Below are 15,654 nucleotides of genomic sequence, written 5' to 3'. Positions count from 1 at the left end.
GTTCACTTGTTTTCCATGACATGGTTTGGTATAGTACAGTGTGGTTCACTTGTTTTCCATGACATGGTTTGGTATAGTACAGTGTGGTTCACTTGTTTTCCATGACATGGTTTGGTATAGTACAGTGTGGTTCACTTGTTTTCCATGACATGGTGTGGTATAGTACAGTGTGGTTCACTTGTTTTCCATGACATTGTTTGGTATAGTACAGTGTGGTTCACTTGTTTTCCATGACATGGTTTGGTATGGTACAGTGTGGTTCACTTGTTTTCCATGACATGGTTTGGTATAGTACAGTGTGCTTCGCTTGTTTTCCATGACATGGTGTGGTATAGTACAGTGTGGTTAACTTGTTTTCCATGACATGGTTTGGTATAGTACAGTGTGGTTCACTTGTTTTCCATGACATGGTGTGGTATAGTACAGTGTGGTTCAGTTGTTTTCTATGACATGGTTTGGTATAGTACAGTGTGCTTCGCTTGTTTTCCATGACATGGTGTGGTATAGTACAGTGTGGTTAACTTGTTTTCCATGACATGGTTTGGTATAGTACAGTGTGGTTCACTTGTTTTCCATGACATGGTGTGGTATAGTACAGTGTGGTTCACTTGTTTTCTATGACATGGTTTGGTATAGTACAGTGTGGTTCACTTGTTTTCCATGACATGGTTTGGTATAGTACAGTGTGGTTCACTTGTTTTCCATGACATGGTTTGGTATAGTACAGTGTGGTTCACTTGTTTTCCATTACATTGTTTGGTATGGTACAAACACTTGTTTTCCATGACATGGTTTGGTATAGTACAGTGTGGTTCACTTGTTTTCCATGACATGGTTTGGTATAGTACAGTGTGGTTCACTTGTTTTCCATGACATGGTTTGGTATAGTACAGTGTGGTTCACATTTTTTCTATTACATGGTTTGGTATAGTACAGTGTGGTTCACTTGTTTTCCATGACATGGGTTGGTATAGTACAGTGTGGTTCACTTGTTTTCCATGACATGGTTTGGTATAGTACAGTGTGGTTCACTTGTTTTCCATTACATGGTTTGGTATAGTACAGTGTGGTTCACTTGTTTTCCATTACATGGTGTGGTATAGTACAGTGTGCTTCACTTGTTTTCCATGACATGGTTTGGTATAGTACAGTGTGGTTCACTTCTTTTCTATTACATGGTTTGGTATAGTACAGTGTGGTTCACTTGTTTTCCACTACATGGTTTGGTATAGTACAGTGTGGTTCACTTGTTTTCAATGACATGGTGTGGTATAGTACAGTGTGGTTCACTTGTTTTCCATTACATGGTGTGGTATAGTACAGTGTGGTTCACTTGTTTTCCATGACATGGTTTGGTATAGTACAGTGTGGTTCACTTGTTTTATATTACATGGTTTGGTAAAGTACAGTGTGGTTCACTTGTTTTCCATGACATGGGTTGGTATAGTACAGTGTGGCTCACTTGTTTTCCATGACATGGTTTGGTATAGTACAGTGTGGTTCACTTGTTTTCCATTACATGGTTTGGTTTAGTACAGTGTTGTTCACTTGTTTTCCATGACATGGTTTGGTATAGTACAGTGTGGTTCACTTGTTTTCCATTACATGGTGTGGTATAGTACAGTGTGGTTCACTTGTTTTCCATGACATGGTTTGGTATAGTACAGTGTGGTTCACTTGTTTTCCATTACATGGTGTGGTATAGTACAGTGTGCTTCACATGTTTTCCAATACATGGTTTGGTATTGTACAGTGTGGTTCACTTATTTTCCATGACATGGTTTTGTATAGTACAGTGTGCTTCACTTGTTTTCCACTACATGGTTTTGTATAGTACAGTGTGCTTCACTTGTTTTCCATTACATGGTTTGGTATAGTACAGTGTGCTTCACTTGTTTTCCACTACATGGTTTGGTATAGTACAGTGTGGTTCACTTGTTTTCCATTACATGGTGTGGTATAGTACAGTGTGCTTCACTTGTTTTCCACTACATGGTTTGGTATAGTACAGTGTGGTTCACTTGTTTTCCATGACATGGTTTGGTATAGTACAGTGTGGTTCACTTTTTTTCCATGACATGGTTTCGTATAGTATTGTGTGGTTCATTTGTTTTCCATTACATGGCTTGGTATAGTACACTGTGGTTCACTTGTTTTCCATTACATGGTTTGGTATAGTACAGTGTGGTTCACTTGTGTTCCACTACATGGTTTGGTATAGTACAGTGTGGTTCACTTGTTTTCCATTACATGGTTTGGTATGGTACAGTGTGGTTCACTTGTTTTCCATGACATGGTTTGGTATAGTACAGTGTGGTTCACTTGTTTTCCATGACATGGTTTGGTATAGTACAGCGTGGTTCACTTGTTTTCCATTACATGGTGTGGTATAGTACAGTGTGGTTCACTTGTTTTCCATGACATTGTTTGGTATAGTACAGTGTGGTTCACTTGTTTTCCATGACATGGTTTGGTATAGTACAGTGTGGTTCACTTGTTTTCCATGAAATGGTGTGGTATAGTACAGTGTCGTTCACTTGTTTTCTATTACATGGTTTGGTATAGTACACTGTGGTTCACTTTTTTTCCATGACATGGTTTGGTATAGTACAGTGTGGTTCATTTGTTTTCCATTACATGGTTTGGTATAGTACACTGTGGTTCACTTGTTTTCCATTACATGGTTTGGTATAGTACAGTGTGCTTCACTTGTTTTCCACTACATGGTTTGGTATAGTACACTGTGGTTCACTTTTTTTCCATTACATGGTTTGGTATAGTACAGTGTGGTTCACTTGTTTTCCACTACATGGTTTGGTATATTACATTGTGGTTCACTTGTTTTCCATTACATGGTTTGGTATGGTACAGTGTGGTTCACTTGTTTTCCATGACATGGTTTGGTATAGTACAGTGTGGTTCACTTGTTTTCCATGACATGGTTTGGTATAGTACAGTGTGGTTCACTTGTTTTCCATGACATGGTGTGGTATAGTACAGTGTGGTTCACTTGTTTTCCATGACATTGTTTGGTATAGTACAGTGTGGTTCACTTGTTTTCCATGACATGGTTTGGTATAGTACAGTGTGGTTCACTTGTTTTCCATGACATGGTTTGGTATAGTACAGTGTGCTTCGCTTGTTTTCCATGACATGGTGTGGTATAGTACAGTGTGGTTAACTTGTTTTCCATGACATGGTGTGGTATAGTACAGTGTGGTTCACTTGTTTTCCATGACATGGTGTGGTATAGTACAGTGTGGTTCACTTGTTTTCCATTACATGGTTTGGTATGGTACAGTGTGGTTCACTTGTTTTCCATGACATGGTTTGGTATAGTACAGTGTGGTTCACTTGTTTTCCATGACATGGTTTGGTATAGTACAGTGTGGTTCACTTGTTTTCCATGACATGGTGTGGTATAATACAGTGTGGTTCACTTGTTTTCCATGACATTTTTTGGTATAGTACAGTGTGGTTCACTTGTTTTCCATGACATGGTTTGGTATAGTACAGTGTGGTTCACTTGTTTTCCATGACATGGTTTGGTATAGTACAGTGTGCTTCGCTTGTTTTCCATGACATGGTGTGGTATAGTACAGTGTGGTTAACTTGTTTTCCATGACATGGTGTGGTATAGTACAGTGTGGTTCACTTGTTTTCCATGACATGGTGTGGTATAGTACAGTGTGGTTCACTTGTTTTCCATGACATTGTTTGGTATAGTACAGTGTGGTTCACTTGTTTTCCATGACATGGTTTGGTATAGTACAGTGTGGTTCACTTGTTTTCCATGACATGGTTTGGTATAGTACAGTGTGCTTCGCTTGTTTTCCATGACATGGTGTGGTATAGTACACTGTGGTTCACTTGTTTTCCATGACATGGTGTGGTATAGTACAGTGTGGTTCACTTGTTTTCCATGACATGGTTTGGTATAGTACAGTGTGGTTCACTTGTTTTCCATGACATGGTGTGGTATAGTACAGTGTGGTTCACTTGTTTTCCATGACATGGTTTGCTATAGTACAGTGTGGTTCACTTGTTTTCCATGACATGGTGTGGTATAGTACAGTGTGGTTAATTTGTTTTCCATTACATGGTTTGGTATAGTACACTGTGGTTCACTTGTTTTCGATTACATGGTTTGGTATGGTACAGTGTGGTTTACTTGTTTTCCATTACATTGCTTGGTATGGTACAGTGTGTTTCACTTGTTCTCCATGACATGGTTTGGTATATTACAGTGTGGTTCACTTGTTTTCCATTACATGGTTTGGTATAGTACACTGTGGTTCACTTGTTTTCCATGAAAATGGTTTGGTATAGTACACTGTGCTTCACTTGTTTTCCATTACATTGTTTGGTATAGTACAAACACTTGTTTTCCATGACATGGTTTGGTATAGTACAGTGTGCTTCACTTGTTTTCCATGACATGGTGTGGTATAGTACAGTGTGGTTCACTTGTTTTCCATTACATGGTTTGCTAAGTGTGGTTTACTTGTTTTCCATTACATTGCTTGGTATGGTACAGTGTGTTTCACTTGTTTTCCATTACATGGTTTGGTATAGTACACTGTGGTTCACTTGTTTTCCATGAAAATGGTTTGGTATAGTACACTGTGCTTCACTTGTTTTCCATTACATTGTTTGGTATAGTACAAACACTTGTTTTCCATGACATGGTTTGGTATAGTACAGTGTGCTTCACTTGTTTTCCATGACATGGTGTGGTATAGTACAGTGTGGTTCACTTGTTTTCCATTACATGGTTTGCTAAGTGTGGTTTACTTGTTTTCCATTACATTGCTTGGTATGGTACAGTGTGTTTCACTTGTTCTCCATGACATGGTTTGGTATATTACAGTGTGGTTCACTTGTTTTCCATTACATGGTTTGATATATTACAGTGTGGTTCACTTGTTTTCTATGACATGGTTTGGTATAGTACAGTGTGGTTCACTTGTTTTCCATGACATGGTTTGGTATAGTACAGTGTGCTTCACTTGTTTTCCATTACATTGTTTGGTATAGTACAGTGTGGTTCACTTGTTTTCCATGACATGGTTTGGTATGGTACAAACACTTGTTTTCCATGACATGGTTTGGTATAGTACAGTGTGCTTCACTTGTTTTCCATGACATGGTGTGGTATAGTACAGTGTGGTTCACTTGTTTTCCATTACATGGTTTGCTATAGTACAGTGTGGTTTACTTGTTTTCCATTACGTTGCTTGGTATGGTACAGTGTGTTTCACTTGTTCTCCATGACATGGTTTGGTATATTACAGTGTGGTTCACTTGTTTTCCATTACATGGTTTGGTATAGTACACTGTGGTTCACTTGTTTTCCATGACATGGTTTGGTATAGTACACTGTGCTTCACTTGTTTTCCATTACATTGTTTGGTATAGTACACTGTGGTTCACTTGTTTTCCATGACATGGTTTGGTATGGTACAAACGCTTGTTTTCCATGACATGGTTTGGTATAGTACAGTGTGCTTCACTTGTTTTCCATGACATGGTGTGGTATAGTACAGTGTGGTTCACTTGTTTTCCATTACATGGTTTGGTATAGTACAGTGTGGTTCACTTGTTTTCCATTACATGGTTTGGTATAGTACAGTGTGGTTCACTTGTTTTCTATGACATGGTTTGGTATATTACAGTGTGGTTCACTTGTTTTCCATTACATGGTGTGGTATAGTACAGTGTGGTTTACTTGTTTTCCATGACATGGTTTGGTATAGTACAGTGTGCTTCTCTTGTTTTCCATTACATGGTTTTGTTTAGTACATTGTGGTTCACTTGTTTTCCATTACATGGTGTGGTATAGTACAGTGTGGTTCACTTGTTTTCCACTACATGGTTTGGTATAATACAGTGTGGTTCATTTGTTTTCCATTACATGGTTTGGTATAGTACACTGTGGTTTACTTGTTTTCCATGACATGGTTTGGTATAGTACAGTTTGTTTCAGTTGTTTTCCATTACATGGTTTTGTATAGTACAGTGTGCTTCACTTGTTTGAAAACATAGTCCTTCCAGTCAATTGATTGTTATTTTATTTTGTTATATATGTATTTACTGATTCATTTTCCTTTATAATTTATAATGCAAAAGGTTTCCATGTTCGATCCCCACCTGGGGCCTTTCTTTGTGGAGTCTGCATGTTCTCACCGTGTATGTGTGGGTTCTCTCCGGTACTCTGGCTTTCCCACCAACCAAAAACATTTGTGTCAGGTTAAATGGTGTCTCTAAAATTGTCCCTGGGAGTCTGCATGGTTTTGTGTCTTGTTTGTCTGTGGCCCTGTGATGGACTGGCGACCTGTCCAGGGTGTACTCTCGCCCAATGACAGTTGGGATAGGCTCCAGCCCCCCTGACAGTTTGATTAAGTGGGTATGGAAAATGGATGAATGGATGTAATTTATAATGCAGCTGTATAATTTCTCTACAGGTATCATTAATGTACAATTGAATTTAATTGAACATAAATTATCAGAGAAATACTAGTCAGAAAATAACTTCCAGATCAACCAGAAGTTATATACTATATCGAAGGAATGAAGTTTGACATTCTCAGAATATTTCTTGATTTCCTTCTTCCCAGTGATGACACTGTAGACCTGTTTCTTGTATGACTCACCCAGTTCTCTCACTCCCTCATTTAGCCTCTCTAACCCTTATCTCTTCTATGCCTTTCCCATTTCATCTATTTCATCTATTCTGCCCGTCCATCCATCCACCCAGTTTAATTCCACAGCCCTTGCTGCACACCAACCTGCACTCAACTTCTCTACTCATTTCTCAAACCTTTTCTTGACTTACCATTGTTATTTGCTGTTATTCTTGTTTCATGTGCCTGTCACATTCTTGGTCTTTATCCAATCATCATTACTTCTCCTTCTTCTCTCCTCTTCCCAGAATGTTGCGATGGCAGCTATGTGGCCGCTTGGGTCCAGTGTGGATGTGGAAAGCACTGCTTCTTTTTGTGGCTATTGTTTTTGCTGGTCAGCTACTTGGGGTCATCTTCAACAAGAGGTATGTGATTGATACGTTTATTGATTGATTGACTGATTTATTCTTGTCTATGTGTTTAACTTTAATTGTAATTCATGCCTGATCAGCTTGTAAGCGAGTGAAGGTTTTATTGGTAAAAATTTGACCTGCAACTAGCCACTGGCCAACGGTGGGCTGTCTTGTTCGTGCCAGTGGAAAGTTGGAGACTCTAGAATAGAGGAAGCTATTATAGCTTAATTGCTGTTAATGAAAAGGTATGTTAGTCACTGTTACAAACTGGTCTCTTTATTAAACCGAGCTTCTTGATGAAACCCTGTGCTAGTGGATAACATGTCACCTGGCTCCAAGCAGTCTATTCTGGAAGGATGTCTGTAGGAACTAGTTATTTTCCTCGTGACTTGGGCTTAAATAAATGAGAAATGCATTTGATCCTAAATTGAACCATTCCCACTGAAAAATCCACAATATATGAGTAAACATGATGTTATGTCAGAAGTTATTGGGTACATGACATGTTGTGCACGCCTCAACTGTGTTCATCACACCTGTGGGGATATCTTTTTGAACAAGAAATCCTGTGGACTGTAGTCATGTGTTAAAAATCCTGCCACACCTTCAGCAAGATTATAGATTATCTCAAAAAAACTTGACATTTCTGCCAGAACAATCTAAAAAGCAGTGGTTTAGATTAAAGGGGACTTTACAGATGAACAAAAGTTTTCTATGGGGAAAAGCTTTGTGACTTCACTTGAGGAACTCTGAGATGTAACTGATCCAGTCAGCATGTTAGGTTAATATAGTTTGTTCCCAAATTAGATATTCTAGTTAAACACAGGCATGATTCCTGCTGTATGTTGGTTTAATCACATGCAAAAAAACAAAAACAAAACCCCACCAATTCACAATACAAATATAATATGCTGGTACTTAAAGTATTCTTGAAACATTTTTCTCTTCTATTCTATTGTACTTGGTATCCACCCATCCAGGACTGAAATGAAGATGGACCAGTAAATCAAAAGCTTTGCCTTTCGACTCAGCTCTCTTCATAATAACCCTCATTATTGCTGACAGAGCCCCACCACATCTGTCTGTCTTTCTTGGACAAAATCCCATGATATTTAAATTCCCCTTCTTGAGACAAAGACTCCCTGTCCGGGAGGAAGAACCTTTTTCCACTTGAGAACCATGGCCTCAGATTTGGAGGGAGGGACTTTCATCCTGGTCGCTTAACACTCGGCTGTGAAAATGATTCAGTGTGCGCTCAAGGTCATGGTTTAAAGGAGGCAACAGAATTATATCATCTGAAAAAAGCAAAGATGCAACCTTTAGGTTCCAAACAGACAGCCTCCTGTCCCTGATTAGGCTTTCATAATGCAGTCCATTCAAACCTTTTACAGTCCAATTCACTGCAAACATAATCCAATCAACTCCTATTAATTAAACAAAAAATTCATCCCATTCATACGTACAGAGCCAATTCAAAACAATATCCTAGCTAAGGAAACCAACAGATTGCACCGAAACTTGTCTTCAGTCCAATCTCCCGTCCTGAGCGTGCCTGTGGCGACTGTGGAAAGGAACGACTCTCTTTTAACAGGAAGAAACCTCTGGCAGAACCAGACTCAGGAAGGGTGGCCATCCGCCTCGACCAGCTGGGGTTTGAGAAGACAGAAAAGAGGGAAAAGAGGGAGAAAAAACACCATAACACCATTCAAAGGATACCTGTTGGAACAGGGAAACACAAGTTAATAACCACAGTGATGTCACATGTACATAAAATCATTTGAGAAATTAAACAGGGGGAAAAAGAAAGCAAAGTGAGGAAAGGTGTGACAGATGAGGTCCCCCAGCAGTCTAAGCCTATAGCATCTTAACTATGGGATGTTTCAGGATTACCTGAGCCATCCCTAACTATAAGCTTTATCAAAAAGGAAAGTTTTAAGCCTAATCTTAAAAGTGGAAAGGGTGTCTGCTTCCTGGACATTTACTGGCAGCTTATTCCACAAGAGAGGGGCCTGATAACTGAAGGCTCTGCCTCCCATTCTACTTTTAGAAACTCTGGGAACAACAAGTAAACCTGCAGTTTGGGAGCGAAGTGCTCTGTTAGGAAAATATCTAACAATGAGATCTTTAAGATATGATGGAGCTCGGTCATTAAGAGCTTTATATGTGAGGAGAAGAATCTTAAATTCTATTCTGAATTTAACAGGGAGCCAATGAAGAGAAGCTAAAACTGGAGAAACATGATATCTCCTGTTAGTTCTCATCAGAACTCTGGCTGCAGCATTTTGGATCAGCTGGAGGCTTTTCAGAGAATATGTGGGACAGCCCAATAATAAAGAATTACAGCAGTCCAATCTTGAAGTAACAAATTCATGAACTAGTTTTTCTGCATCACCCTGAGACAGGATGTTCCTGATTTTAACAATATTACGAAGGTGAAAGAAGGCAGTCCTAGAAACCAGTTTTATATGTGCGTCAAATGATAAATTCTGGTCAAAAATAACTCCAAGGTTCCTCATTGTAGAACTAGAAGCCAAGGAAATACCATCTAGAGTAACTATATAACTAGACAATTTCTCCCTGAAGCGCTCAGGTCCAAAGAGAACAACTTCAGTTTTGTTTGAATTTAGAAGCAGACAGTTCTGAGTCATCCAGGTCTTTATGTCTTTAAGACAGGCTTGTAGTCTGACCAACCTATCTGGTTTCATAGATGAGTACAGCTGTGTATCATCAGCATAACAATGGAAATTTATGCCATGCTGTCTAATAATGTTACCTAATGGAAACGTGTACAAAGTAAAAAGAATTGGTCCAAGCACAGAACCCTGAGGAACTCCATGACTTACTCTGGTGTGTGAGGAAGAGTCTTCATTTACAAGAACAAACTGGAATCTATCAGATAAATATGACTTAAACCAGCCTAATGCAGTTCCTTCAATCCCAATAACATGTTCAAGTCTCTGTAACAGAATGCTGTGATCGATCGTATCAAATGCAGCACTGAGATCCAACAGGACAAGCACAGACACAAGCTCGCTATCAGAGGCTAAGAGGAGATCATTGGTAACTTTCACCAGTGCTGTTTCTGTGCTATGATGCACTCTGAATCCTGATGTGTATTATAAGTTGCTGTTTTGTTAATTTTTTTTGCATTTGTATCTAGTAGGAGCATGTCCAAGGACAGTTAATGATGTTCAATAATAATTAATTAAACTTATTAACTGAAGGGCACCACTGACAAATAATAACTAATTAGTATTGGTCTAATAATATGTTTGTCTATATGTGTCAATTTGTCAATCAAGTTGGCACATCGATTGAATTAATGATACTTTAATCGATAAACACTCTTGTCTACTAAGCTACCACACTACATACAAAATGTCTGTGTGTGTGCATGTGTGTGTGTGAGTGTGTATATGAGAAGAGGGTGAAAGCACGAGACAAAATGGCCAGTACCATGTGTTAGCCAGAGAAGTTACAACAATGGTGGACATATAGCCCACATGTTAACTGAAGATCTCCAGGCTCCTCATTTGTGTAAGCAGCATGTCAGCATGTGAAAGCAAACAGCGGACATGCTACACTGTGACAAAAAGACAACGCAGGGCTGGATGTTCAAATCCCTGTATGTGTGTCCAGTTCTGTTTAACATAGACTTCAAATTAGTGTGGGACTTACTGTATGTCTAAGGGCCAAGAAAGGAGGATTTTCAGTTTACATGCAAGATCTAAACTAACATCAACATTAACCTAACAGTTTAAACATCATCACAACAAAACTTCAGAAGAGACAAGTCAATATAATACACTTTCAGTGCTAAGGATGCCCTGTGCTTAGCCATGTGGCAGTGATGAGGTGTCCAGTGTGTTCTGTTGTTAACACAGTTCTTGGAAACGATTCAGTCCTTGAAGAAAAAGGGGCTGAATATGGTTCTGTGTCCAGTTAAATTCAAGCCTCTCTGCTCTTTGGAAGAAGAATGCTGGTTGCTTCTTTTGGTCCTGGTGGAGTTAACACTTACGGTAACTCCAGGCCATCTCTCTGAAGAATCTCAGACGTACACTCGCTGTAGTTTGATTTGCTGAGGTGGTAGTCCATGCAGGCTTTGTGTTGCTGCTGCAAAAGAGGAACAGAGAGAGATCAGGACCACTGGCAGACCATGCCAATCCTGAAGGCTTTGAGAGCAAATGGAGCTCAGTGGGCCTTTGTTCTCCCTCCTCATGGAAATAAGCATGGAGGAGGGAGTGGGGCTACAGGAGAGGGAGATGAGTGTTACCCCCTCAAAGGCTGAGCTGAGGGAGTGGTAGATTGCAAGCAGTGGGGTTTGATGTATGAAGCTGGGGGTGTGGCTACATGGAAAGGAGGCAGTGGACTTTCAGAGTAAAAGTCCAGTTTAATCCACAAGTGAATGGTGTCAGGTTGTAATTTGTCTCCAACACTATTAACTTGGAACTCTATGGACTATGAAACTATGGACAGATATATTCAGTATTTGGTTATGAGGAGTTGATCAGACTGTATCTGTACCTTTGAAGTTATTTGAGATGACATTTGTTGTGATTTGGTGCTATAAAAATTAACCTGATTTAAAAACTGAATTACATCAGACTGAGACGTGATTTTGCTGTTGAGTCGTACAATGTTTGCCCAAAAACATAATTCTACGTCCAAATCCAGGGTCCACTGCTACAAAAGACGGCCTCAGAACAAGCAGGAATACAAGATAGTGAACCAATAAGAGAAGTCAACTTCATAATGTATAGAAAAAGTTAATGTGGAAATCATTAATGCCTCCAAAACTGGCAGTGTAGAACTGACTTGTAGGAAAATCTGAACAAAACCTTAATTCTTATCCTTTTCTGGTTTCCCAACTGAATGCAGGGTTCCCTTGGTAATAAGATGGACAGCCTGTAGTTTGCTTTACCGTAACTGCATAGCTTCTTTGCTGTTAAAATGCACAGTGCTGATATAACATATTTCTACGGTTCAGAATACACAGTGTAAGCTGTTCAACATTGTTGTTCTTCCTCTTCTCTTCCTCGGCCTGTGACTCAAAAATTTAAATAGTAAGGAGGAACTGACTCATTAATGGTAATGTGATATAGCCCACATTTCAAATAGGATTTCACATCACCTACTCTGGTCCCTGCAATGAATTTTATGCCAGCATCTAGTGCCACATTTTTGATTTCCAGCTACCAGGGTTTTTTTTTTACTGCGGAATTACATGGGAAAGAAATGGATTACAAACATGAATTCCTTAAGTATTTGATACTTAAATGTTTACCCACTCAGGCTGGATTCTGACTGTACAAAGTCTGCAAAGATTAGTACAACACTGACCAACAGGGTGTAACATGCTAGCAGGTTGTTTTTAACAGTGCAGAGCCAAGCTTCCATTTCAGAGAGCCTTGCCTCCAAACCCACACAATACTTCATTCTGGAGTGCTTGGCAGCTGACTGTTTACTTTTTCTTGTCTGAGGAGGGCGCTCTTCTGAAAAGTAGGAAGATTCTGAGTGTTTTTAAATCCTTACCATTTCCATAATCTGAAAATCTGAGTCAAGGGTAGGATTTGGACAAGTGATAAGCCTATGAACGTAATTGAGAACAGAGATCTTGGCAAAAGTTTTTTTTTCTGATCAATACATCTTCTATTAATTGACCTATTCACAACAAGTAGCAACAAGCAAAAGGGTGCTCAAACTTTAGGATTCCCTCAATGTCCACTGACAAATGTGTTCATTGTCTCACAGGAGACAACTTTCATATATTGTAGACCCATTTAATCCATGGTTTGAACTACATCTTCAGGACACTCACCTGTGTGTCTGTTTACATGCTTTGATGTGTCATCCATTGTTGATACTTGTTCTTCTTCCACTTGTCCTGTAGCAGTGTCCAGCCAGCTGCACACTCCATCTTCTCATCCCGTGATGCTCAAGGGCCCTCTCTGGGATCCTGTCAGCCGCATACTCACATAATGTTCCTCAAGACACACAAGACAGCCAGCAGCACAGTGCTCAACATGCTGTACCGCTTCGGTGAGGAGCACAATCTCCGCTTCGCCTTGCCACTGGGTTACCAGCTTGGCTACCCGCTGCCCTTCAATGCTCACAGGGTCAAAGGTTATCGAGGTCCCAGAGCCATAGAGTTCCACATCATGGGCAATCACATGAGATTTAATAAACCAGAGGTGAGTTATCCATAAGAAGGGGGAAGTTGAATATAAACTTACAGAGCTATACATGTACAATATTCTGATATATGTGATGAACAAAAGTAAGAAATCAAACAGGTCAGTTGGATTTGTTTAGTTGGAACTAAGGTTTATGGAAAATAAAATAAAAATCATGTTAAATAACAATGTAATTATTCACTATTGACTTGGTCCCCTGGCAGCAGTAGCTGCTGTAATACATAGTGTTAAGTAATGAAGTAATACAGGCTTTGGACAGTGGTTTTAATTACATTTGTTATCTTATTTATGGAATAATAGCAGTGCCACAGAATAAATCTGTAACAGAAAAAGAAAATGAATTAGTAATTCTGCACATAAATAAGTGAATGTGGAAATATCAAAGCACAATATGTATGTAGATATTTAGGTTTTTATTTTCAAATATCTGGATCATATATGTATGTAAATTATCCTTTTGTCTTATAAATCTTCTTTTTTTATAAAGTCATTAATTTTTATCCCTCTATTTTTTTCCCTTAATCATTCCATCTTTTGTCCGGTTGATTTTACTGTTTTATCATCAGCTTTTGTTCTAAGCCTGTCAGGTTTGAGCATGAGTTGTCTGAATGATCTGCGGTGTATATATACCCTGTATATACTATGTATACATGCATATTTTGTATATTATGTGAAATAAATTATAATAAAATCAATTCCTGGATGGATATAGGAACTTTGCATGCTAACGTGAGAGGTGACATTTATTGGCACAAACCATGAAGGGGATATTGGTCTCTACTGGTTGAAGGATAGAGACTATGACTTATTGATGTAAGATAGTCGTGAAATCACTTGAAAGCTGTTGAAACCAGAAACTATTACTTACAGGCATGCTAAGCTTAAAAAGAATAATTACTCAAATATTTAGTTCTCTTTTGCCCAAGAAGTAAAAAATAGCGCAACAAATACAGTTGAATTGCTTTTCTAAGCATTTTTTTAACAAAATTATTTTTTTCTCTCAGGTGGAGAAAGTGATGCCTTCAGACACATTCTACTTCTCAATAATCAGGGATCCAGTTGCTTTGGCTGAGTCTTCCTTTGCTTATTATAAAGAAGTAGCACCTGCCTTTCGGAAAGCCAAAGGGTTGGGTGACTTTGCTGATGATCCCAGGAAATATTATGACCCTCGTGTGCGCAACAACCACTATGCCCGAAACCTGCTCTGGTTTGACTTTGGCATGGACCACAATGTTAACTTCTCTATGGTACTGGCTAAACATGGTGTGGACATGATCCGTCGGACCTTCAAGCTGATTCTGATGTCTGAGTACTTTGACCAGTCCATGATACTGCTGAGACATGCCCTCTGCTGGCCACTGGATGCTGTAGTCTCATTTAGCCTCAATGCGCGGCAGCAGAAGCCCAGTGGTGTAGGAGGAATGAGGGGGAGCTGGATGGGCAAAGCAGCAGCCGTAGCAGGTGTTGGTATTGGAAGTGTGCGTTCACATGCCAAAATGCCACCCAATCTATCACTAACAGAGGATCAGCGGGAGAAGCTGCGGCAGTGGAATGCCTTAGATTGGCACCTGTACAAAGCCTTCAACCAGACGTTCTGGGAGGAGATTGACAAGTTTGGTCGTACCCAGATGGAGCAAGAAGTTACTCTTCTCAGGATACGGAGAGAGGATCTCGCCCGTGTCTGTCTTAGAGATGGTGGGAAACCTGTGGAGGCACATCGGATTCGAGACAAAAATATCAGGCCCTTCCAGAGCGGATTGGTGAAAATTCTTGGCTATGAGCTCCAGCCAGGACTGGACAACATTACCAGGATGTCTTGTCTGAGGATGATAAGGCCTGAGATCCAGTACAAAGATGTGTTGGATTCTAAGCAGTTTCCACAGGCCCCTGCCATCCAGGCTCAGCCAGGGCAGCAGAGCCAGGGGCTGATGTTGGCAGCTGGAGGCCCTTTTTTAAGACAAGATTCATTCAGGAAAGGAGAGAAAGACCTAGGGGGAGAGGTGGGGAGGACTCTGGAGGAGGCAAAGAAAGCATGGAATGGTAACCATTTAACAAGGAGCAATCAGACTCTACAAGTACAAGAAAAGGGAAGGTTTCGATAAGCTTGGATGTGTTAATTGTTTAAAACAGACAGAAGAAAGTTTGGTTTACACAAGAAAAAACAAAAAGCTCCTCCTTTGCACTTCCATGTTGGCTTGTTTTCCTAAATACTCTTTCTCAGCTTATTTGGTGTATTTCGTTTGGGATGTTTTTCTAGCTGCAGTAACTGGATGAATCAAAGTAAGTGGTAGGTTGTATTTGTTTTTTTAAAGAAGAAGTGATGACTAAGCCTTCATATCTCACTATATATGACAAGACACATATGGAAGCCTGCTTTATGGTTGTAAGAGTTCAAATGTTCGTATTAAACTGAGTGTTCATGCA

At 39.6% G+C, this 15,654-nt stretch overlaps 1 protein-coding gene across 1 annotated transcript in view; it reads left to right on the top strand.

The window, feature by feature from the left end:
• The window catches only part of gal3st4 (galactose-3-O-sulfotransferase 4), a 66,804-nt gene extending 51,150 nt beyond the window's left edge, over positions 1 to 15,654 (top strand). Inside the window, exons 2-4 of the mRNA XM_072376001.1 lie at positions 6,932 to 7,048; positions 12,927 to 13,227; positions 14,235 to 15,654. Coding sequence (XP_072232102.1) covers positions 6,932 to 7,048; positions 12,927 to 13,227; positions 14,235 to 15,332 — 1,516 coding nt within the window. The 3' untranslated portion in view covers positions 15,333 to 15,654. The remainder of the gene's footprint in view (positions 1 to 6,931; positions 7,049 to 12,926; positions 13,228 to 14,234) is intronic.

Source organism: Leuresthes tenuis, unplaced genomic scaffold (genome assembly GCF_036924035.1).
Source record: "Leuresthes tenuis unplaced genomic scaffold, fLeuTen1.0.hap1 SCAF_22, whole genome shotgun sequence".
In the NCBI taxonomy this organism is placed as follows: Eukaryota; Metazoa; Chordata; class Actinopteri; order Atheriniformes; family Atherinopsidae; genus Leuresthes; species Leuresthes tenuis.
The sequence above is the reverse complement of the archived record's forward strand: the minus strand, read 5'-3'. Positions and strand labels throughout refer to the sequence as shown.